This window comes from Rissa tridactyla, chromosome 7 (assembly GCF_028500815.1).
Source record: "Rissa tridactyla isolate bRisTri1 chromosome 7, bRisTri1.patW.cur.20221130, whole genome shotgun sequence".
Classification (NCBI taxonomy): Eukaryota; Metazoa; Chordata; class Aves; order Charadriiformes; family Laridae; genus Rissa; species Rissa tridactyla.
The window spans coordinates 26,447,508-26,473,579 of record NC_071472.1 but is presented as its reverse complement, the minus strand read 5'-3'; the positions used below and the strand labels follow the sequence as shown (position 1 = coordinate 26,473,579).

The window sequence follows — 26,072 nt, the reverse complement described above, 5'->3', positions numbered from 1 at the left end:
GTGTGGCTGACTTGTGTATTAAGGGCAGTGATCTCCCTGGCTGCTTTCCATCCCACAGCAAGTGATGCTGTGTTGTCTTGCTGTTGGCCTTTGAAGTATACGAATGAGAGTCTTTGCTCTCATACCTTAGATGAAAGTTCTCTGTGAACTGAGCGCTGTGTCTTCCACACGTGGGAATTTTACCACTAGGATTTCTTTTTCTCTCTACTAGAAGTATAACAGGAATCTGCATTTCCATTGACTGGAGGCAGAGTTTTGCTCAGTTTCCATTTTTCCTCTCCTTGCAATTATATATGCAGAATGTACCCATTAGCCAATATTCCCACTGAGCGTGTTGCTGACATTGTAGCGTCTTTTAAAGACCAGGCAATTTCTGCGGTTGGTCTGCTCATCATGACTCTGAGAAATTTGCTGTGATTGCCATGATGAGTTTATGTAATTTTACTGTAATTTACAGCATTTTTGAGACCAGCATTTCCGTTTGTGTCGCTACACTGCCCGACAGCAAAGGCAACTCTGTCTGTACCTTAGTTAATGCCAGTAGGCATTTCAGAATGTCATCTCCATGGCCAGAAATGGAGCTTGTCAGTAGGATGGTATGTATGGGCAAAACCTTTCCAAGTTTGATGGAAGACTTTTGACTTCAGGGTCTCCAGTTTCACCCTTACTTTGCTAGCTGTGTGAATCAATGTGATCTTTTCATAGTGGGCTTAAATGCCACTCCGTCATTCAAGCAGTCATGTTACTTTTAAGATCGCTTCTGTATGATTTTTGCCTTTCCTTATTTGCCTTTGTTTTACCCCTTATAAGCTTTGGGAGGAACACCAAACAGGTTTCACAGCATTTTACAAAGTTAACCCAGCAATGCTGAAGAGGTGCTCTAATCCTGCAATAAATAGAATAGTGACTATACATAAAATGGAATATTCATGTTTTCTGATTGTTTTTCAGGGATGCTTTGGAAAATGAATGGAAAATATTGAGTAAAATTTAGATGCTTGATGGTACCCATTGTCTCTTGACTTAAATACTTGGTTCCCTCTGTATTTCTGTGTATCTACTTAATCTGTCTCTCACTGTGTATACTTGTTGCCTGACTTGTCTGTCTTTGACAGTCTGTCAGTTGTGATTAGGACAACCTGGAAACAACCTATGAAGTGTGATTGCATCATAAAATCCCAATTCATTGAGACCTAAGTGTCTTGTGGAAACATTGGGTAGGATCAGCTGCTGTTGAGAGTGAGACAGGGCTGTTTCCTGGCTTGTAGTTGCCGGTTTTTCTGCTGGCGGGCAGGCAGTTCAGTAACACAGGCGGCTCAGCACACCCAGCTCTGGCAGATGTCTTCTTCCTGCGTTTGTGTCACTGTGCCTGGGAACCCTGAAAAACCCCGCGCACCCAGTCGTGAAGAGCAGTTTAGTGAAACAGGATCCTAACCCCTTCTGTGGCAAGGTACGATGTCTCTGTAATGAAATCTTTCCAGTCTTATTTCTGCAATGGAAAAAACAAGATTTTTGTGCCTTGTCCTGAGGAACCAAACCAGCCGGCTCCTCAAATCATCAAGGAATAATTTGAATGCTACCTTTGATTCCACCAGCTATTGCGGCTGATGTCTAAAATCTCCATGGTATGTTCATACCAGCCATTAGTGAAGTTGTTTTGAACTTAGTTCCAATTGTAGTTCTGTTTTTTCTAATATTTTGGTTTAGTGTTACTAAATTAAGTAAAGGCTCTGCATCCTCGGAATTCAAAAAGGAAGATATCCTGCCATTTGTTGTTTGGTTTATTTATTTTATATTACAGTTTATTTAATCAACTTCAACATCTGTTATTTGCTGTGTAGGTAAAGTTTTAGGCATAGTTAAATTGGGAGTTAGAAAAAACGCTAAAAAAACTTTTGGCTACAAAGCAAGCTAGGTGTTAGAGGGATAAAGGTAGAACTCAGAATCCTTACTATGACTGCCCAAACGTTGTATTTGTGAATCATCCTCTATGCTGCAAATCTCATTGAGATTAATGAACCTGAGCTCAACTTTGTAAAGTGAGTATTTATCTTCTTCTGGTATTATTAAAAGAAGATCACCTCACAGAGGGCTATGTTATAGGAACTTTGTAAAGTGAGTATTTGTCTTCTTCTGGAATTATTAAAGAAGATCACCTCACAGAGGGCTATATTATAAGGGAAAAAAAACGGCGTTCTCTCTTGTTCTGTCTCTGTCCTCATTGCTCATTCCGATCTAGACTGTACGTATAATGGGCATCTTCCAGAGATGCTCGGGTTGTCTTTGCTCTGCACTGAAGATTTCCATTTGTTAAAAAAAACTTGGTCTTTCCAGAAGATAAAGAATAAACTAGTAATACCACAAATCATAACTCCTTTGTAGGCAGACAGAATCTACAGTTATAAAAACATATTTTTGTGAAATCTGGAACAGATTGGACAATCACACCAAGCAACAGCCCTCAGCAACAGCCAAAATGTACAGAATGCAAATGCTGTTGGTGCATGAAGGTTCTGTTATGGACCATTCTGCTCCTAACACAGCTCTTCTGCATCTCACTTCTTTTTAAGTTACTCTAAGGGATGCCCTAAGTCATCATAAAATGGGCAGATCTGGGTAATTGTTTGCAAAGAGCTTCTCCCTGGTTATCTGTCTCTGTTAATGTATTAGCACGTTCTCTGACTATGAATGCACTGGGTCAAATAAAAGGACCAGTTCGTAGTCCATTCTGGTATCCACTCTTTAGTAGCCATTAATAGCAGAAATTGAAAGAAAAGCGTAAGAGCAAGATGAACATGTAGTAGTTGTTCCATGGTGTGTTCTCCCAGCCTCTGCAAATTTGTGGTTCAGGGATTTCTGAGCAGGATTGTTATCTTTGCTACTTTTTCAGGCTTTTGATGGAGAGATTTTTGATGTTTGTCTAGTGGCTTTCTGAGCATATTTTTGAACCCTCGTAGACTTTACTGTCTCCAATTGTAGCATGAGTTCCATGCCCTAACTAGGTTTTATGGGAAGCAGCATCCCTTTTTTGAAGATGCCAATTTTATTGGATGCTCCCTAGATTTTGTATTATAAAAAACAACAAACAGTTGATCTCCACTTAACCTTTTCCATGCCACTCATGTCACCCTTGCTGTTCTCCTTACAGGTTGACGTGTCCTAGGCTATGCATTCAGGTTTTGTAGTGAAGCTGTTCCATACCTTTCATTGTCTCTATCATCTTTCTCTGTGCCTTTCTCTTTCTCTGTGACAGTCTTTTGGAGACGAGGGGACGAGGACTGCACATCCTGTTCAAGATGAAGTGGGCCATGAAGTTTTCTTTCTTTGTTCTGTAAACCCTTCTAAATGAATTTTTGACCACTGTGGAGCATTAGGCTCCGATGCTTTTATAGAGCTACCTTTAGTAGGTCTAAAGATCTTGTTCGTGAGCTGTGATAGCTACAGACGCAGCCTGGCACCTATTTAATGATCAAATATAGGACAGGGCAAATAGTATCTTTTGCAGGCTTAACCGAGGCAGTCAAATATTCTTAGTGCAATACTGTGGAATAGTTAACTGGGTTCAAAGTGAAGATTTTGAATATTTCTTCTTCTTTAATAAGGTAGAAAAAGTGATTCTTACCCAAAAAAACTTTTCAGTTATTAAGGTTGCCGGTGAGTTACAGTAAAATCTGCTTTCCACTTACATAAGAAGCTGTATTTTGATCATCTTCTGATGAGCTATTTTTGCCTACTTTCACCCATTATTGTGCAATTAATTTGCATCATGACTTTTTAAGACCAGCTACCTTTTAAATCTAAATTTGCAACAAGAGCGGTTTTGTTTTCAGGAAACAAATTTCTCAGAATTTGTAACAGAGGTAGAAGTATGTTTTTAGGGAAAAAGAAAATGATAATTTAAATGGTTTATTAAGTGTGTGAGTTTGGTTAAATATTCAGAGCCGTCCTTCAAATAAAATTGCTGTTCAGAGCCTAAGAAGGCCTGGGAAATTGTATCAGTTCAGACATTGGATAAAAGAGAATGAAGCACGAACACAAATGAGAGCAGCAAATCAGCACCCTACTACTATATTTAATGCCTGTACTTAATCATGGATGTGGTTTCTCAAAGCTTATTTTAAAAAAAAAGAACAGTAGTATTCACCAATGTTTACTAATTAATTAAGCAGAGGATGCCACTGAGATTTTTTTGCAACCCTAAGGAATGAAAAAAATTACAAGAGAAAATTATTGTAGGTATGTATGTATGTCCATACATATCAGCCAGTCTCTGTGACAATAAAAATACATAAAATACATTGTAATGTTAATTAGATGTTCCAAACAGATGACGAGAACTGAAAATTCCTAATTAATTCCTGGAGGTATTAGATCTGCTTTATAAATTTGGCGAAAGACTAGTACAGGCCTTAATTCTAGGACCTACAGCAAATGACAGTAACAATAAGACATGGTTCGCAATGTAGCCTTTTGTGGTTGAGAGCTTGTTTAATAATTAGGATGAGGATAAAGAGGAAATGGGTAGAGATTGTACTAGTGGTAGGCGTTGAAGTGTGATGGTACTGCATGTTCTTTTGAGCAGATATCTGCTTTAGCACGTTTAGTTGGTTACCATGGTTTCCCTTCCTGCAAATTCTATTGTTGTGATACTGAGAATGAATTGAAATAAGGCTCTGCAGCATGATTAAAAAAAAAAAAAAGTAATAATGTTAGCCGTGACTATGAGTCATGTTTTCTTTATGTTTGGGGGTTAGGGCACATTCAAGATTATATGGCATTGGGAGAGAATTCTTGAGTCAAAATAAATGTCAAATATTAGTAATCCTTCATGTTTTTGACCAACTGCATGTATTGTGCAAGGAATTGATACATATGTTCCCTCTCCCTAAATTATGATATTGCGTTAAGAAACTAGCCACTGATATTTTAAAAGGAGACATAATTGGCAGGCTATTAAAACATAATGCTGCAAATGAACCTTTTTAATTTCAGAGGCCAATTGCTTTGGTAGCCGAATGATGTTCATTTTCAGTGGGTTCTTTTGGGACACGTGTAGTGCTCTTCCAGAACATGCGTTGATTGCCCTGGGATTACTTACACGTGTCAAATTCAACATTTGCAAAAGGCTTCTCGAATTCGGAGGTTAAAACTGTGCATCTGCATTCTGCTGGAAAGCAGACCATTTTAAAGACTAAACGTTGCATATCTCTCCACCTGTGTGGTTTTTACCTGATTTATAACTCTATGCCAGGCACTCATTGGCAGTAGCAAGGGCTGAGTTCAGTTCTGAGAAGCCTTTCTAAAATATTTACACAATATTCCTTGGTCACCAGCTGAGAAACCTGGGAAACTCCATATACGCCTGTGTGTGCAGACACGCGCACATGCACCACCTTTAAAGCTTAGCTGGGTTAAATACAATTGCTCCAAAATGTGGTCAAACATACGTGTGGGATAAATATGTTTCAGCCTGACCCATTTTGATCAGTTTTCTTTATTCTGCATGAAATGGCAAAAGAGTTCTCCTTCCTCTGTGGCCAGCCGAGGAGGCACTTGGGGACGGACTCTTCCTTCTCCCACAGGCTCAGCCTGTCACACTTCCATAGGCGCAGAATTCAGGCGAGTTTCAAAAATTGGCCACTCAGGTATCTGCGGCTTATTTTAGATGAAAGAAACAGTTCATGCTTAAAGCTATTTTAATAAGCTAACACAACAGGTATGCCAGCTAATATGCTGGGCCTTTTTTTTTTTTTCTCCTTGTGAAGAGCCAAATATTTCTTTTATGAAGGCTTACATTCTGCTGAAACTAAAGCTGTCATCTTGTTGGCTGGGTACATCACATGAGCTAGTGCTAGCCCCAGGGGAAAGTGTGCTGATAAATTTTGGAGCTCGCGTTTCAGCTCCAAAGTAAAACAATTGGACCTCTATTTAAATGATCTTCCACGTAAAAGAAGTTTCTTTTCCTACATAAAATTTCATACTAAATAATACACTCTGTTACTTTGTCAATAACGTGGAAGGTTCAGCTACCAGTAAATGGCATAGGTGTCCTGCATGTCATCTGCCTTACGTAAGTGCACCTGGGCAGTGCTGAGATGGCTTCGCTTAAGTATTTAGAATAATAATAAATAGCTACTAACCTTAATGAGTAATTAACTGGCTACCTAGGTCCTCCCACAGACTAGAATGCTTTTTTCCTTATGGTTCACGTCTTCTCGCTGTGTTCCTGTTCTCCTTCCCTCCTCTTCCCATCTGTTGTTGTTGTCAGCTCTGTTTTCTTTTGGCTGGGGTGTCTAATTTATCTTTGGCAATTCAGTTTGCTGCAGTCTTTCTCCTGCTCGTGTAAGTTCAACACTTCTCAGAGGAACATTCTCTGCTTTGGTGGTGGTGTGAACTTTTTGGTAACTTGTCCAAGAGCTGTCTGTGCTCAGTGCATATAGCTCATGTTCATTTTATGCCGCATCCTTCACCTCTGACTGTAGCTCCTGCTGCGCCACAAAGATCTACTGTCATCTGGTGCACAGTGGAGCCATTGGGCTCGTGAGGCACTGCGGTGGAGCTCAGAAGATCTGGGCTCACTTCTTGGCTTCACATATGACTCGGCTCGAGGCTTTTAAGTTTTCCGTGCCTCATTTCTCCATTAGAGAGGATATTTTCTTTCCCATGTTATCTCACGTACTGGTTCAGTACAAAAGTCTAGGATCTCTTAAAAATGACCCAGACAAACTGCAAGTTGTAGCCCATCTCTCAGACTAGCCCCAGTCACAGCTCCTGAGCAGGAATTTGTGTTGTAGGGTGCTATTTTTATGGTGTATAATGTCAGCCTGGGTTGAAGCTTTTAGGTATTGTTGGAGTTGAAGTAGTAAAAAGTCAAATTGTAATGGAATCAGTCGATAATTAAACTGTGTATACGTGTACATAGCATACATTGTGCTCTCCTCTTCTCCCCTATCAAAAGGATACATATCTTTTGTGTCCTCTGCAGTTTCAACTGGAATGCCTTTTTGCTCTATTGCTTTCAGCAAATGCTAGTTAGAAATGTATCTTAAAGTTGGTCCTCTTGGTTGGCCTCTTCTTTTGTATGCTTTTGAAATACGCATTTATAAATTTTTGTGTTTGGAGAAACAACTTTTTTCCTGTACTTCATCAATAAGCAAAAGGTCCTTCAGCTGTAGATACTGTGGATGCTTTATAAATATGTTTTCAAAATAATACCCAATAGCCTCATACTGTTGTTTAATCTCATAATTGTTTTCAACAAAACATTTATGAATTATTCAAACGCTAGAACAACTGACAGCAATAGATGTTTTCTGTCCCAGTTTTCCTCTTCCTTCTCTCTCTTTTATAGTTGTTGTAGCTCAGCTGAGTTAGGTATAGCTCCTTCTGATTTGATGGCTGCTAGGAAGCAAGAGTCAAGCTAATATTTTTTTTTTCTTTTATAACTTGAGATGAGTAAATGAACTCTTAACAGTTTAAGTAATAAACTGGTATCTGTCCTGTGTACTGCTTCACTTGCACGAAGGAAGAAACTGTATTCCAGAAAACCAGAATATAGTAATAGAAAAGCTATTGATCTTTATCGATCAGCTGTTAGTAGCCCCAAAAATTCTAACAGTGCATGTTGCATATTTCATTTTGCATTATTATGCTTGTTTGTTGTTAAGGAATGCAGCTTTGAGGAAAAAGTGTTTTAGAGAGCAGGATGAGTATGTTTGCAAATCTCACTGCGAAAAAGCAGTGAGTGATTACTAGAAGATCAGAGGTAGAATACATTGAGAAAACAACTTAAGTAGCAAATTGTGTAATAGCTTTAAGTAAGTTAAGTAAACTTGCATTGTAAGGTTAGGATTAACAGTGGCTTAAGGCAAATCAGATTTGCCAAAATCTCTCTGGAAGAGAAATCTTGCTGTAGTTATTTTTAATCTAAGGCAATTTTTTAAATTTTTTTTTAAATAGAAATTTAGAGACCTTGAACGACAACCTGGAGAGTGTACATCCAAAGACAAAACAAAAACAGGAACAACAAACAATGTTTCTCCACTCTGCTCTCCAAAACCCATTTTTGCACTTGCGAAGCTATTTTATGATAAGGATATTTCTTTGGGTTTTCACTTGATGTCTACCTCTCGGGTTTGCTTGATATACTGAATTGAAATATGCATATTGTCTGAGTAAGATAAATTAAGACCAAGTTGCTTTTAGAGTGAGAAAACCTATAGAAGCAAAAAAGAAATGTGACAGTCATGAGTAACTTAAACCCTTGTAGGAAAAGCTGCTCTAAGTGAAACAAAAATGACCATGTTTGAGCATGATGCTATGGCAGTTCTCTCTCCGTAGTATGTGATTGCAGTGGAATTTCCATTACAGATCTGATGTTGTCCTACTTCTAAATTTACCCGAAAAACAATAACATGAATATTGTTACATATAAGCAGAGTAAAATGTGCACACACATTTTGAAGTTTGCTGAGCAGACCCTGGTAAGCGTTGATACCTTTGCTTAGAAGAATTAAACCAGAGTTCTGCTTTGAAGTAATACGAAATCTCTCAGTAGCATGAAGTCACACTGTAAAATTAACTCTTGGAGAACACTTCTTCAAAATTTTTGGTAAAGAAACATAACTATTTGCTTGATACGAAAATAGGAAAGTTACTAACATTCCTGCTAATAACATTGCCAGAAGGCATGTTGACACAGGTTTCCAAATACTGCTTTCATTTAAAGAGAAGATACCAGGCTTTTACTGCTTTCCCATGTGTGTATAGACTTCAAATGTGTCTTAATGACTAACCACTGTGAGCCTTTTCCCAGGAGGCATGGAGGTTTCATTGGGTAGAAAAAGCAGTACAACGTTGCCCAAAACATTGTTAATTGATGCTGATTCAATCATCAAATCAATTCTATATTTTTATATATATAAAAAAAATATATAAAAAGTTCAAATGGAATAGGGCACACTAAGCAGAGCACTAAGAAGAGGTAATACATCTGTACCAGAGCTTCTCAGAACCAAACAGATTATTTTCAAATGATCTATCACTGATCAAGAACATTAAGAGTGATCTTAAGCATTAAGTGATCCTACTGCATTTTAATAGCATACATGGTCCTCGATCAGCTGACATTTGTTCAGAGTGTAAGATGGTGAAAATCAGCTGTTAAAAGTAAAGACATTGAGACAAAATAAGACTTTTCTTATTATTTTGTTAGATTTATTTGTGAAACACACCATTACAGGTACCAAGGGCTGATAACACTTTCAGTCTTCCTTGTTTCCAGCAGCTGTTACCTACTGCCGATGCCCCAGAGCAGTTGTCTCTCTCTCACTTGTGTTGTCCCTGGCAGTCCCCATGATCCCCAGGAAAGTGATGTTGCTCTGGTCCTCGCTGCCTGCTGTTTGCACAATACAGTTTTCCTCTTGGACAAGGAAGTCTGGGCAGTGATGCAGGTAAAGAGTCTTCAGTCTCAATTGAGACAGACTGCTGGAGGCTGTTCTGAAGGATACAGCACCAGCTCTGGGTTGTTTTTTTTTCTTGATTCCGATTAGACAGAAGTGAGTTGAAGGCTGCATTGGCATGGGGTCAACGCGTTCCAGTTCCAGCTCTGGGATTGGTTTTCTGTTCTGAAGGATGCCATGCTTTGTCCATGCTAAACTAAACTATCATGCATTCCGCCAGTGCAATGGGTCTCATCAGGTTTTAGGGATAGCTTTATACCTAAGTAATGTTCATTCAGCAATAGTCAGGCAGGCGGCCAGTGCTGTCCTTCCAAATGGCACCGGAAAACTCTCTGTAGTGACTGTACTCTGCCACCTTTCTCAGCCATGTCAGGCAATGAGGATTTTTTGTCTCCGCTTGGATAAAATGCACCTTTACTTTCAATCCCTAATGCATTTGATTTCATTTACACGTATTGTGTTGCTGTAGACTACTGCTGAGGTTTTGGAGATGACGCTGTTTGTCAGGCAGGTTCTCTGGGAAGATGGTAAGTTCCACAATTCCCAGGCTGTCCCAAGAAATGTTGTTGGCAATAAATAAATAAATAAAAACCAACAACCCAAAAGTAGTTGCTCTCAGGAGTTGGAGACCTTCAGGGATAACTGTGTACAAGAGGTTCTGGCTGCATGCAAGACTTGTTTCTTTGACAAGGAAACGTGCCAAAAGAGGATCTGTGGGATTATTTGTTTTCTTTCACATGAACACAGCATGATTAGGAGATAGTCCTGATTGCAAGATTGCTTATGCTTCTGTGGCTTTTTATGGAGTGTCAAGCCTCTAGTCTGAAGTGTTGGTTGAGAGTTTTCAGAAGTTAGAGCTGAAATTCTGGCACGTAATTTTAAGTGAGACTTCTACCTTCTGGCCGCAAAGCATGTTAAGACACTTTTTCTCCAAGGGAAAATTAAGTCCATGTGACCTTCAGGCACATGTATAGAACTTTGGATTTCCCAGCTCAGTGTATGAAGATGCTTGAAACTAGTAAGGACACAAGTAGCCCTGAGGGGTGTTCACTTTGTGGTCTGGTTGCAGCTACACATTTTAAATAATGCCTTTGTCTGGATACTCTTCTCATCATGAAACAGCCTGTGAAAGAGGTGAATAGCTACTGTACGATTGTGTATGTGGACTGTTAAATCCATCTTCTGAGATGGTAAGAAAGTGCGGATGGGCTCTCGGTCGTTCACCACTTCTTTTTGTTTCACCAGTGAATGCTGCATACAGAGTAGGTGGCTGCCTCTGAAGCCCGTCTCTCTCATGCTATGATACCTAATTCAGCTCCTCGGTCCTTTATTACTAGCCACATTTGCTCTACCATTTAATCCATTTTCCCACGTTGTTATCTGCTCTGCCCCACTGGCAACCAAAGGGACTAGACAGAGTGATTGCTTTTCAGACAACTTGGAATAAAAAAAGTCTTTTTTCTGTAGTCCTGCTGCTTGCAAACAAATGCACAATGGACACAGTGAGACTGTTTGACATGTCAGAGGTCTATTTCTTTTTCTTGGAAAAACATCTAATGTTCCCCCTGTTTAAACCAAAAGAGAACATACATTATCTGTGTCCTGCTTTCTATTTCTTAAACAAAAAGCAGCTGGTACTAGCGCTCGCCTTTAGGAAGAGACCATCAGGAAGTTGCAATATCAAATCTTGGCTCTACTTAGTTGCCACGGTGATGTATAATTAACCAGGCTGCAGTAATGTTATAGAAAGTAAACATAGGGAAATATTCTTGCTAATGGAAAAGTTTAAACCATAGTTTTAAGTAAGACTGAAGGGACTGAAGGTTACATTTTAATTTATCATTTGCAATTGGACGTGTATGTTTGCATTTATATTGTGATTTTATGAAAATGGTATCATTGTGGGGTCAGGAAGAAATTTAAATGAGTTTGAAAGAAATAAAACAGGATTCTGAGACACGTTCTTGGTGGTGCAGTCTTTGTAAGAGATTGGCATTTCATTGGTTTGTGGGGATTTGGGGTGGGGTTTTTTCCTCTTTGTTGCCAATAGGATTCTATTTGAAAAACAACACATTTCCCCACAACATATCCGATAAGAAATTAATAGAGAGAGAAAAGTTTGATTTAGAACAAATAGAAAATCAGATAAAGGCAAACCATTTAATGTTGACCTCGTGCAGCTGAGAAGCAAGCACCTTTTCCAAGTTGTTGTGACGCTGATGCAGAGTAATTTGTTTGTCTAAATACCTTTCTTTAAGTGGTAATTGTTAAATTATCGTAATGTATTTTAAACCGAGAAAGCTGAATGTACCTTTGGATGGCCATGCATGCCAAAAGGAATCAATGTGCAGTTCCTCGGATCCATACAGGAGGAAGTTTCCGTCTGTTAGTGAGGTTTATGAGAGAGACGAGTTTGGGTGTGGAGGGCTGTTAAAGAATTAAAACTGCGGAACGTTGTCTATGAGATACTCATATGCTGAAATGTGGGTCAGGAGCCGCGGGATAAAGATTATGTACTTTTGGGAATCCTATGCCTTGTAGCATCTCTCAAAGACACATTTTACGGGCAGCAGCCTGAACAGATGTACAGCGTAGGGGCTGCTCAGTACGACACAGCTGGGGTAGAACCATGCACCTACTGACCCTGATGGGAAGAGGAGTAATCTTTTGAGAACTTTTATTTGTTCTCTGCATTTGGCCGTCTTGTTCTTCAGAACTTTGTTTTAGACTCTGAAGGATGTTACTAGAATCGAGACACCATGTGTACTTAGTAATAGGCCCTGAGAAGCTTTTCTGTGCCTTATCTTCTCTTGATAAGATTAGTGTAATACTTTCTCTTCTAGAAAGCTAAGAGCAACAAGTGACCTCCAGCTTGTTTAAAACTCTGCTATAAGTAGTGTCAGAGCATATGTTACTGATTAGAGCAGCAGTTCACCTGCTACGTCTCCTAATAAAAATAATTCTATTGCATACTGTCATTTAAGGCCTGTTATTCTTCACCTTCCAACTTGTTCTGTCCTCCTGTCAAATTTGAACATCGCAGCGCTTGTATGTACTCCACGTGCGTTATCCCACTGACTCGAGCCGGAGACAGTGAAGGTTGCTCACTTTGGCGCTGCAAAGTGCTGAGCACTCTTGGCCGGCGTTGACTTCTCTGATGGTGGAGGGGGATACACGAGCAGCACATCTCATGGTCAAAGCTTGTTCACCATGTACTATGCTGAGTAGACAGATGCTTTGAAGAATGAGCCTGAGCATGTTCCTACCCCTTCTGCTGTAACTTGGGATATTATCTTTCTACTTCCTGAGAGACTTTTATTGACTCGGAATTGCATCCTGTGATGAAATTAGCATTGGGTAAAAATGTATTTTTTTCTGTCATTTTGTGATTTCTTGCTTTTGAGTTTAATTCAGTGAACTTTTAGTTTGCGTGGCATAAAAATGCGCATAGAAGTACCAATTCCTTTCCAGACAAATGCCCAGGTAGTTCCTACGCATTGTGTCCTCTTTTCTTACTGAGCAGGATGCAGATTCCTGAGGGCCCCCTCACATTTGAGCGTTGTGTAAAAATAGCAGCTCCTGAAGTTACAGTCACTGTCAGGTTATTGATAGGGGGATGGGAAGGTTTGGCATTTTGATTCAGAACACAAGAAAAAAAAAACACATCAAAGAATAAGTGGTTTTGCCCATATTTGCAAGAAGAGTGCAATATTTCACCCGAGGCAAGGTCTAAAATTATGCTTTCCCCTGTTTGGCAAGGCCCCATTGAAAAGGAGCCACTTCAGCAAAGCACCAGTGTTTACCTTGTTCCTTAACATCTCCTGCGAAGCATTGGATTGTAAAATGAAAGCAATCCATCCTTTCAGATTTAGTTTTTAATATCTATTTGGCAGATCTGACCTCACGAGGGGGCCCAATACCCCGAGCAGCCGCCCTTGCTGCTGTCTGAGCAAGGAGTAACACCGGAGTGAGCTGTGAAAGCAGCTTCTTGCCTCCATCTTCTCCGCAGGAGAACAACCTGGCTGTTGCCAAGTGCAAACACTGGTGTGTTTTCATATGTTTCGATTGCTTTCAGGCAGAAAATTATTGCAGATTCAAAGCAGAGTTTTTTAAAATATGCTAATATTCAGGTAAAATTGGCATACTTACGGTTGCTAAGAGGCTGTATCGAAATCCTATTCCACCCCGACTGCATAATTGCTAGCATCAGATAGTTTACGCGTTATGTATCCTGTATGTTACAAAGATTTGCTTGAAGCTCAGGACTTAACAAGCATAACACAGAAGGACTTTTGTACAAAGCTGGAAGAGTTAGTCCTTGGCCTTTGGCCAGGAATAAAGAATGCTTGCCCTTGTGCCATTTTGTCCTGTGCTGCTCCAGTTCTGGCAGCGGTTCTGCTTCAGTGTAATTGTTGGCACTGAAGCTCAGCTGAACCCTGAATGGCCTCTTCCTGCAAGCAAGCAGGGGCGCAGAGGTCCGAGACGGCATCAAAACTCCGTATTGATCAACTGTAATAGAGGATTCTATTATGAGAACTCTTCATATCAGAGCCAAGTAAATTGACTACGGCGATGCAGTAGTAAAGTGCTAAAAAAAGCCATAAAGAGTGTGAAGTAATTTTCAGTTTTTCCACGGGATAATGGAGGGGCTAAAAGAATAAGGGAACAAACAGCTCCTTCTGGGACAGTCACTGTTTTGGCTATCTGTCTGCGGTTGTTGTTGATCTCTCCTTCCTATCTGTGCTAAGTAGTAGTTGAGTTTTTCATTCTCGTCTGGACCAGACACAGAGCATAGTCACAGCTTTAAGTGATAAAGTGTTTTTTTATTGTTTGCAAAGGCTTGCTTACTCTTCTTTATTCTGCTTACTGTTCTTTAAAAAAACAACTTTCCCATTTCATTGAGGCAGATTTGGAAGTCAAACCAGAAACTTCAGACTCTACTACGATGGAAAGCACTTTGTTGGGGAGAAACGTTTTGAGTCCATCCATGACCTGGTGACAGATGGATTGATTACTCTTTATATTGAAACGAAGGCAGCTGAATACATTGCCAAGATGACAATAAATCCAATTTATGAACACATAGGATATACAACTTTAAACAGAGAGCCAGCACACAAAAAACATATGCCAACCCTGAGAGATGAACATGATGGCAAAGAGTCTACAGGAGAGGATGAGGTAGCAGAAAAGAGGGTAAGCAACTGTTAACCCACACTCTTTTTTCTGTTAGACTTTTTATTTTGTACTTTTCACCCTCCCCCTCGACTATAAAGTGCTACAGGTATCTGTAGATATTTAGTCTACATATTTATTTTCAGTATTGCATTAATAGTAATATTTAAACTGGTTATAGGGGGTTTTAATGGTAATTTTCGCATATTGCAAGTTTCTATGATTTGGAGCTTAGTTATTTATCATTGTGAGGTCCTTTCTTCAGGTATTTTCGCAGTAATAGATGTTACCATTAAGCTACTCCTTTACTTCAAACGGGCTAACAATATTTTATCTTAAATTTGTTTACAGTGTCTAAACCAACTGCCCTTCGGTCAAAAATTATATTTCTTAATATATTGAGTGTTCCCCAAACAAATGCATTCCATAATCTATTCAGCAGTCTGCATACAATGACGGTAAAGTTGTCCACATTATAAATAAGCCTGTTCATTAAGATGATAAAATGTTAAAACATTTCACTTGGCTAAGTTCAGCCTGTCAGAAGCCGACAGAGCTATTTTTGGCCTCAGCCAGACTTACGAAGGATTGCTCTCTTCAGAGAGTTGCAGTATCAGCTGAGAACTAACTGCGTCCTGGATTATAAAAGAAAAACGAACAACAAAGAAATCTTAGAACCGGTGAAAATAGAAATATTAAAAGAGGTTGGGAATGTATCAGGCAGACAAAACAGCTGCCTGAAACTTCATTTGTGTGACAGAGATTAAACCTGAAAAGAAAACATAATGTAAATTCCGTCATGTTAAACTAAATACTTTATTTATTGAAAAGCAGACATATGAAAGACCTTTTAAATTGTATTATTACATATGTGTAGGTGTTAATGCATGTATAATAGTCTGATATGCTCCCCTATTTCACAAATTTCAGAATGATGTTAGGAGTATCTAATAGGCTTATAGGGGTTAGAAAAAATGCTAACCTCAGTTGGGATCATCATTTGCCTTTCCAGTCAGAATTATGTCTGTGATTTCAGTTTTTCTTGAGGTGGAGGAAAGGTCTCACTGACAATTTCCAATATACATGACTACTATAGTGAAGCTAAGCTCCATACAGAGTCCACGGAGAGAGGAAGCTCATAGCTCTGGTCCTTCAAATCCTTCTCCAGCAGAGTCTGTCATCCTGCACTGCTTTTGCTGAGAGATGAAGAACCCAACTTAGCTTAAAGTATGAGTCTTCACTGTTATCAGATCATTTTGACAAAAAAAATACTGCTGGGGATATTGATGCTAGCTGACCATGTTAAATATCCAATTTCTTGCCTGTTAGGTACCAGTAGTTGAGGGGTGACTTATCAGTTACAGTTCCTGACAGCCACTGACTTGCAGCGTGCTGTTTCAAAAGGATTTTTTTTGCATGTTATCACAGAGAGTTCATTATAATGCAAAGCCTGGTGGAAAATCTTCTGTAAGAGTTCTGGAAGTCACCGCTTTCGGTTCCTTTGGTAAAGTTAACTCTTCCTGCATTTAACATCTTACAAGTGATAACAGAACTCTGTTGTGTCCCAACGTTTTTTAGACTGACGAAAAGTTTTCACAGTAAAGGGATTTCAATTATTATTATTGAAGAATGATGTTTTTTCCGTGGATCACATGGTGTTATGTCAGACTCATCAACAGGGTACGCCTATTGGAATATTTTTCATGAAATAGTTCAAGAACTATGAAATATTTCTCAGAGGTTGAAATCTTAGGTGAAAAATCTTTAGAGAGGTTAGTCAAGTAATTGCAGCATCCCACCCCATTTGTCTGTAATTTATAAGCAACTAAAGTGGCTTCGTCTGCAACATAGTTCGACAGCAATGGTGTTGACTGGCTGAAGCCCAGCTTTTGAACCTTTTCTCTTTATTTGTCTTGGAAACATGTTGATGTGGACACAGCGAGGCACACAGACATCGCAGTACAGTTAAACGTGGAGATTTCAGTTTAATTTTCAAGTCATTATCCAGTTGTGATTACTACCTGTGGCTGCGCGGGGAAGGCCCGGTGTGATCCTTTTTACTGTGGAGTGGTGCAGAGGTCTTCACTGGTGCACAACATCTTCGCTGCTTTTACACCTCTCAGGGCCTTTGCTGGAAGATGACACAGGGCGTCTTGAGTGTCACTTCACCCAGCAAATCTCCAAGGGGAATAAGGCATTCAACCCCATGACCAACACCTCATCCCAGTAGCAACCTCAGCATTTGGAACAAGCCCCAGCGTCAGCTAATGCTTGCCAGATCCTTTCTCCCCCCTCTGTTAGCCACAGGATGCGGGGAGGATGGGAAGGGGGAGAGATACGGTGGTGGCCTCGCTGAATGTCGCATGGGGAGTGGTGGCTATGTACAGTGTAGGAGTGGTGGGGAGAGGAGACCTCAGAGGGCTTACCCAAGTGTCTGCCACCACCGCCTGGGGGACTCGACGACTTGCACACCCACTAAAGCTGTCACCTTGACAGCCTGGGAGAACTGTTTCAGGTTCAGCGGGGTGAACGTAATGGACTAGCTGGAGGACTGTGCAGGTGGGTGACTGAATCCCATCTGGTGGTTAATTTTATAGAAAAAACATTGAAATCACGAGATACATACTTGTTCGACAAATAATTTGCATTTAAAGCATGAGTACTGGATGACAGGAAATATTTCTCTGGCTTTTTTTGAAAACCTACCTACTATAAAAATTTAAGAGGCTAGCACGAGAAACAGGAGAGATTCAAGACCCGCCTGGATGCAGCCCTGAGGGATGTGCTTTAGGCAACCCTGCTCTAGCAGGGGAGTTGGACTAGATGATCTCTAGAGGTCCCTTCCAACTCTGAAGATGCCGTGATTCCGTGATTCCGTAAATATCCGCGTAAACAGAAGAGCCAATTTCTCTGCTAGTTTATAGGCTTTCTTTGGTAAAATAATAATAATGCAATAAGGAAAATATACACATCCTCTACTAAATTGCTCGGAAGATCATTTTACCCTTTTTGTATAGGCTTCTGCTTCTTATTGAAATTTACTTGAAAACTTCAATTAATAATAATGTAGTATTTACCTTATTATGAAGCATTTAACCATGATATAAGGAAGCTTTCTTATCAGACACTTACAAATAGGACAAGTAGTTTTTCCTTATCTTCAGTGGGAGGGATGGCAGTGATTCCTGTTGTCCAGTATAAAGAGAATATCACTGAATTGATATTGACAGTTCTAACAAAGAACACAAAGGAAATTGTCCAAAATGCACAAGAAAAAAAACCATTGTCTTATGATCCAAACAGCCAAATCTGCGTGCTACAACATTAGCCCCATGGTGAGGATGAAAATTTCTGCAGGGTACCGTATTTGGCAATTAATGCATCTTTATCAGTTTTATACTGTAGCCACACAGCTTCTCCCTGTGCTGTGTGCTTCCTGTTCTGTAAAGAGAGGAAGAAGTCTGGGTCTTGAACATGGATCATCCTGAGCCAAAATACATTCCTAGATTTGCAGACTCTGACGCTGTTCAGATCCGAATCTAAACTTTGTGCCTGCGACTGTTGCTGAATCCTGTGTGGGTGGCGTATGAAAGATAAATCCTTCAGAAGAAGGAAAGGAGAGACACAGACTCTGACTTGGGAACAGCTGGTGGGAATGTAGTTGCGCTTTCTGCCATGAAGTCAAGTGGAGGAAATTGGGCAGCCAGAGAGCACACCTCAAACTTGAGAATGGAATATTAAAGAGCACTTCATCTAGCCTTCAGTTTGGTGTGGGGCAGCAGAAGGGAACGCCACAGATTTGTGTTAGATGCCTCCCAGCATGCACTGATAATACTTTATTTGTTCCCCACTCTTTTTAGCAATTAATTTGTAGTAGAAGAATTCAGCATGCGTTGGGTGACTTGTCACATGCAATGCATTAAAACTGAGCCTCAGTAAAGGGGAAGGATTTAAAGACCGTGAAAGATGAAAAGACAGAAATTATGCAATCATTAGATGAGGATTGTAGGACACAAATCACAATACTCCGAAGTACTGAGTCCTGCAAGAGACCATATTGTGGCGTGATTTAAGATGCAGTTTTTAATAGGAAAAGCATAAGAATATAATCCACTGCGCAGCGTGTGCTTCGCTGATTATGAGAAGGAGTATAACTGCTTACCATATACAAGTATATATTAAAAATTAAAATTAAAATTCCCGGTTAATGATTTATGATTTTCATAACCTATGAAAGAAACTAATAAATAGAGATAACTGGAGGAGTGCGGATTGAAAACAGGAGAGTGCTTGTCATGCTCGAATGCCCTGAATAGATGCATTAGCTGCTGTGCTAAAAAGGTAACGCTGGTTCCCAAAACAGTCTGCAGATTGTTCGGAACTCAATTGTGCAGCCATCGTGGTCTGTGTGTTAAGAGAGGGCTAAGATTCATTTGAAAGAAGGCTTCCCATGTGGATTCAGTCTGTATGGCCTAGCGTGGAAGTGGAAATAATACCCAGTATCACAAGATTTACTATTCCTCCCGTGCCTTGAATACTGATGGATCTCTGTACGTTCCCCACTCTCAAAGATAATTATGGCCTTGGAGCAGATGACTTGATTCAGTTAAATACCTTATGAAAATGGTAGCTCTCAGAAATTAATAAATACCTAGATACATATATCAAAGCCGTTCTCAAAAGCCCTACAAAACTTGATTTTATTTTCATTTTGACATGCTTTTGAGATATTAATGTAAGAAGCTATATGAGTGATTTAGTCAAGATTTAATATTTGTTAAGAGAATATGAAATAATCGGTTATGAGTTATCCCGTCTTTCAGAATGAAATGCTGAGGTTAATGTTAGGATAGTAACTGAATCACATCTATTCATGTTTACTTTGGTGATAAGTGCTATTTCTTCAAGAAACTTCTGTGGCTGCATATCAATTAAAGACCCCTTCTAGACTGTACTATATTCAGTTCAGTTCCTACAGACAGAAAGAACTAAGAGCAGGTTTGTGGCAGCAGTCACCCAACAAAAGCACTCTTTTGTTCTATTTTTAATGACCTTAGTGGTGATACCATTTTTTCCTCCATAGTGATGAAGGCTGATTGTCTGCAACCCTGTGCAAGGAGATCTGGAAATGTAAATCTGTGTCATTTTAGTGGGAAACAAGCTTTTAAGCCTGCCTCTGAAGGTAACCCAGATCACAAAGTTAATTGCAGTGTCTGTGTACATTTCTAACGGATTCATAACGGCTTCCGCATCCAGAATCAAGGGTCATACTTACGGGCGTTTGCAGAGGGACCAGTCTCACTTTCCAACCTTGAACTGACACTGATATTTTCCTTAATGACACTACTGCTTTTCTGCTTCTGCTCTCAGTCAAATCTGTTAGTGAGATCTGCTTTAAACCTTCCTTCACCAAAGTTTATTTTATCTTCAGTGCAAGGACATCAGAAAATGTAGCCGAGGGAGTTAGAGTAGGCTGTTGTAGAAGCATAAGGCCCCTTAGCAAGGTCTGTGATGGAGGAAGACAGCTTTGAACAGCACTTTGGTGCCTAGGAATGCCAATGCTGGGACCGATAGGAACTAAGAAGAAGATGTTGTCTTAATAATCAGGGAGGAAATTGTGCTTTGAGAGTGAAGCAATCTTGATGCTGGACGTTGTATGTTTCCATTTACTTGAATTAACTTATTTTTATTAGAAAAGATGGGTGTTTAATGTATAAAACTCTAGACAAGCCATACCTATAACAAGGATAGCAGCAAAGCAATAATGTTTTTAAAAATACAACTAATAAATGTTTACCTTAAAGTACATTTAAAGACACAGGAGACTGAGCACTGAAGAATCCCATGGGTTAACTTGAGGAGATTGTCAACTCTTTTCTCACAAATGTTCCTTTCCAGTCCCTGCGCGGGTGTCCATGACAATCACTCTGTAAGTTTAATGTAATTTATAAATAAAACATAACTCTGCGGAAGGCAAAAACTTCTATTTATTTTTTCTGGGTTTAGCCCATCTTTCAGCAGACTTCAAAGCACAGACAACTTTGTCAATACCAAGAAAATTCCTAGCAGGATGAAAGACAAGCCTGCGTCTTAGCTAGCTGCTCCGGTGTATCCGCAACATCGTACTCTGCAGATTGCCCCGGCCTCAGTCGTCTTCATCTTCCCTTTCTGTCCACTAGCATTTATGGTGGTAGGGATCTAGTGCCATATATGTCATTATATATGGCACATACGGTTCAAGCTAAGACTGCAAATGGTTATGATGCCCTTTTATAAGCGTATGCATTTTTAACTTAACTGTTCATAAACTAATAATAATAAACTAATGTTTATTAAGATCCACGAAAGGCGAGCAAATCGCACGTGCTGTCCAGTGTGCAGACATCAGCGCAAAGAAAATTCTTTTCTCCAAACTGCAGGGTGCTTTTTCTACTCATAATCACTGAGAGTAACTTAAGCCCTTATTTATGTTCAGTGTGGCAGTAAAATTGATACACTAAAAAGATTATATAAACTGGTCTTGTTTTAAGATTCAGAGCTTACAAATGAAGCATAAACTTTGCTAATTTAGTTTCCAGATCACAGAATATCTAGTTTTTCTCTTTTTGGTATCTTGTGCTCATAAAGGATAAACTAGCAAGCCAGATTTGTTTTTTAAGGGTTTCTCACTGGACCTGTAGCTCAGCTCCAGTGCTAAACATGGTCCCATAACTCTCCTGTTTTTCCCAGGCCAAATTCTTTCTTCTCTCCTTGCCAGCTCTGGTCGGTGCTCAGCTGTGCTCCATTAGTTCCTGTGGGTTACACATGGCATCCCAGCTGATTCCAGTTAGCCTCGCAGGACCTCACCTGCCTGCCTCTGTGTGTGTGCGCACACCTGTGCCTCCAAAGCACATTCATTTAATGCTCACACAATAATGTGTGGGGTTAATGTGAAATTAAAGTCGCATGCTTGTGGTGGTAGCCTGATTGCATATTGCTGGTCTGGCATTACAAGGTTCAAAACAAATAAGGCTCCACGAACTTCAGACGGTGAGGGATGGCTTAGGTCAGGTTGCATTTCAAATGCACGGTGCGCCTCCCATCATGGTGCTTCTCCTGTAGACAGGTTTCCCCCGTTTTGTAGGTGAGCACGGTTGAGGATCAGCATCGGCATCCCTCTTCAGCCTTTTGTCATGGGTACAAGTCATTGACTGCTCACTGAGATGACTTTTCACATTACTTTCTGCTTTTTCATGTAAGTGTGGCTCTTCTATGGTCTGACAAAGACAGAGTCTCCAGAAAGTCCGGTGTCTAGTTATACTGAGACAGGCGGCTGCCATGTGAAATCGCGATGGGGGTGGTTTCTGGTCTCTCAGACTCGCAGACCAGCGAAAGTGTGGGGAGTAATTACCCTGAGTGTATACCCTGCGCCTGATCGAGCCTTTGTAAAATGAATAGTGTACATAACTGTTAAAAAGGCTGTAAAGCAGTACAGTTGCTGTGCAATTAAATCTGAAGAATACTGGTTGTGTTGTTACTGATAAAACGAAACCATTAGCAATGAATGAGCTATTATTCTTTTCCTGTATTTCTCAGTGTTGTGAGGTAAGTCAGGGTGAAGCCCTCACCAGCAGTTCTTTTCAGGCTTTCTAATGCTTGGTGGTTTGGATCTGGTTACGTTTTTAATGCCCTTCAAAAAGCATACTGGATAACCTTAGCTTCTCTTATGTGTACTGGCAGAAGTTTCCTTCCTTTTTAACTGGGATGGGATAGGCTAGTGCAGGGATCTCAAGGAGGAAGGAAGGAATCTCCCTTAGCTTTTGAAGAGCCAAAGAGGATCAGTTGCTTTGGGCACTCTTCAGAGGGAGAGAAATTTTTCCCATCCTGGTGGACACAGAAATACAGAGGTCCGGCTCAGCTCCTGGTGAGCAATGGAGAGCTGTCATGGCTTTGGTCCTAACACGCTGTAGGAGTCTGCTCTTAACTTCCCTATGGGCCTTACACTTGAGGTTTCCAAAAAGGCTGCCTAGATGTATAGTGGGGAAGCCTCATAGCCATATATAAGGAAAATATAATCTTTTTTTCTTTTTTTTTTATTCTTAAAAAGTGCTTTCCCTTCTCACAACTGAATAATCCACGCAGTGGCCACGGAAAGGAGAAGGTGGGTCTCTTTCAGAGCAGTCTCTAAAGCAGGCGTGTAATTGTCATTTATTGCTTAGGCAAAGAGCTTTCTGGACGGTGAGGGACTGCAGTGGGTTGCTAGCTGGCAGCTCCCTCGTTTGTTGTTCTCTTTCCTTAGCTGTGTGAGTTTTGGGTCTTTTTTTTTTTTTTAACTCCTCCTCCCATCTGGCATCTCCTAATTATTTTCTATTACTAATCACTTCTCCAGGAAACAGGCTGGACTGTTGAATTAAGAGCCCTGTAAAAGGATAATTTTGTTATTTACAAGTTTCTTACCTCACTTAGACTTTATAATGTGACACTGTATAGCCGGTGATAATCACCTTGGGCTATGATTGTGTCTAATCTCATAAACTAGGCAGGGTCAGGTCTGGTCACTAGTCGAACATGAGAGGCCCAAGGAAAAACGGGAGCTGCGGGAAGCGGGGTTGGTAGCCCCTCTGGCTGTGAAATAATATCCGACATGTCTTGTGTTTTATACCCTCTGCAACGCTGTGTAGCCTGCGTAAATCTGTGCTAAGAGTGTGACTACCAGGGATTTTCCCCACTTACCTCTATCGTTATTCAGATAAGCTACTTCTTCTCCTTACTGTTTGCGGGGGGGGGGGGCACAGATTTAGATGAGAGGGGGAAAAGCATTTTCCATTGGTCACTGTTTACATGCTCACAAGTATAAATACATGTCATTTGGCTTCTGGACAAAGATGGAAAGGACATGGAGCTGTGGCGATCTGGTGTGTTGCCCCCCCCCCCCCCCCCGATTCGGTTAGAGAATCCCTTGATAGGCAGGCACATCTGCTCCACTAATAATTGCCCATTCATAAGTGGTTACCAAACCCTTAAGACCCATGAAGAGCAAAATGCTTGTTTGAGAAGTGGTAGCAGAAAGAGTAGTTCGAGGTGCCTAAATGAAGTACGAGACTGTGAAAGAAAAAAAAGAACCACCATTTATCATGGGGTTAATGCTGCAGAAGCTGATCTCTTCTAGCCCTTGTTTTTTCCTTTTAATCTTTCACAAGAAAAAAAGGTACTTTCAGATAAAACTTCTTATGCTTAGTTTTCGTCTCTAGTTGAATGTTCTTCTTTTCTGAATTTGAACGAAGGAAGGAGAGCAGTTTTGTTACTAAGCTCAATAAACTGCTTGCTCTTATTACTTCAAACCTGTCACACTTGTCATCAGCGAAGACAGCAACTCTTGACAGTTTTGCAAAGTCTTCCTTTGATCATTAACTCTTAGAACATAAAACTTTTCCGTATTTAACCTTTTTTTTTCTGCATGGCGTCAACAGTTAGAAACAGCATCGTTTCTGGCGTTCACCGTTCCTACAGTCGTAATGTTTAAGGAAGGTGAGAATCATCACGCTGAAAAATCTGATTCTCAGTTGATGAACGGTCGTTGCTCTAATCCTCGTCATCTTAGTATTGATATTCTTCACATCCATACAGCTTCCAAGATAACTACGGGATGGTGTGTTTCTAATAGTGAAGTTCCTAGTATAATGCACTTGGACTGTATTGCTTTTTAGTGGGGATTATTATTATTGCGTTTGGTTAGAGCTAAAGCATTTTGAAATAGTTTGCCTAAGGAACATTAGAGCTAGTATCCCAAAGTATAATATCCTCTATTAAACCTTAGTGATGTGTGTATGTGATTTAGTAAATTTATTTTATCTTTTCCAATTTGTGAATTAGATTAGTGCCACTTAGAGGCAAGCAGCTTTTTCCCCTTCCTGAGAGGAGTGGAGGAATACTGTGAACATAGGAAAGGCTGTATTCCCAATCTCCATTCTGCATGTAATGGTGAAATGTTTTAAAAGCTCTGTGCTTTATATCATGTATCAAATAGTTTATTGGTTGGAGATTTCTAATGATTTTACACTGCTGGAAATGTCTCGAAGCATTTACCAAAGTTAACGATGGTGAATTACATTTGCATTCAGGCATTTCTGTGAATTGGCTGATGATTAGAGTAATGATGTGTTTAACACGAATGCACAAAAATTGCAGAAAGTATTGCGCGTTGTTATCTTTCGCAGAATTTGAAGTGCTCAGTCTCTTAAGTGACAGCTTCTCATTCCCTCCAGCCTCCAGATCCTTGCTAGCATTTGTCGCAGCGCTGCAGCCGGGTGCCTGGAAGCTGCCTGTCACCTTTGTCACACGCTGGAGTTTGCAAGGCAGACTCACTGCTCAGGAAGTGGATAATGCTGGGAACTTACTGGATAATTATTTTTGTTTTATGGGCCTTATGGGTTAATTCTTGTGGGCCATTTTTATTGTTGAAAATTCAAACAACCTTAGCGTTAGAAACCTTGAGCAGTGTCACTTAAAGTGCTGGTTGATGGTGGCAGTACAGATGAAAAATTGCCCTGTAAGACAAGATTAAAAACGTGACTTAAGTTAGAAAAAAAGCAGTTGTGCTGGATTAACATTTTGTTCATTGCCAATGAATTTAAGAAATGGAACCAAATCCCAAACTTAGTCTTTCAGCTTTGACGTGCCCTACACGCAAAATAAGAGCTTCGTACCAAAGCCTCTGAAATCCCAAATGTCAGATCTTTGAGTTACTGATTGGGACCTAGGACTGGTGTATTTCAACTGAAAATAGACATCAACTAAACATTATATTGCAAGAAACCACAGACTTGCTGGAAAACAAAACGATCTAGTTGAAGATGTCCCTGCTTACTGCAGGGGGGTTGGACTAGATGACCTTTAAAGGTCCCTTCCAACACAACACATTCTATTCTATTCTATTCTATTCTATTCTATTCTATTCTATTCTATTCTATTCTATTCTATTCTATTCTATTCTATTCTATTCTATTCTATTAACAAAACACCCCAAAGGCCCTCCTGTGTAAGAGAAGTTGTATAACCTGTCCACATGCCAATGCCTGCCTCTCCCCAAAAAGGTAAATAATCTACATAGCCCAAATTTATGATGGGGGAGTTGCATTGCCCACCCCATTTTGAATCATTCAAAATTACTCAGTTTTCAAATGAAGACATTATTTAAATTTGTTTCAAAGATGCTGGGTTTGACCATTTGAAACGATGGTTTCTTGAGTGCCCTTCTCAAGAATTTTTAGCAGTTATAGTTTCCTCTAGGGAAATGGGATGCTTCCTGCCCTTACATGAAAATGTTCATGGCAGAGGCATTTTAAAATGTTAATTAGGAAACTAAGAGGGAATAAATAGGGAAGATGAACCATATGTGGAAAAGGAGAAATAAGAAAATGGGAACGTTGGTCAACAGAATGTAAAATGAGCTTTTTC

At 40.0% G+C, this 26,072-nt stretch overlaps 1 protein-coding gene across 2 annotated transcripts in view; it reads left to right on the top strand.

Annotated features, from left to right (window-relative positions):
• Window positions 1–26,072, top strand: part of CHN1 (chimerin 1) — a 108,592-nt gene that overhangs the window by 38,378 nt on the left and 44,142 nt on the right. For both annotated transcript variants that reach the window (XM_054209106.1, XM_054209105.1), the window contains exon 6: window positions 14,369–14,657. In XM_054209106.1, coding sequence (XP_054065081.1) covers window positions 14,369–14,657 — 289 coding nt within the window. The remainder of the gene's footprint in view (window positions 1–14,368; window positions 14,658–26,072) is intronic.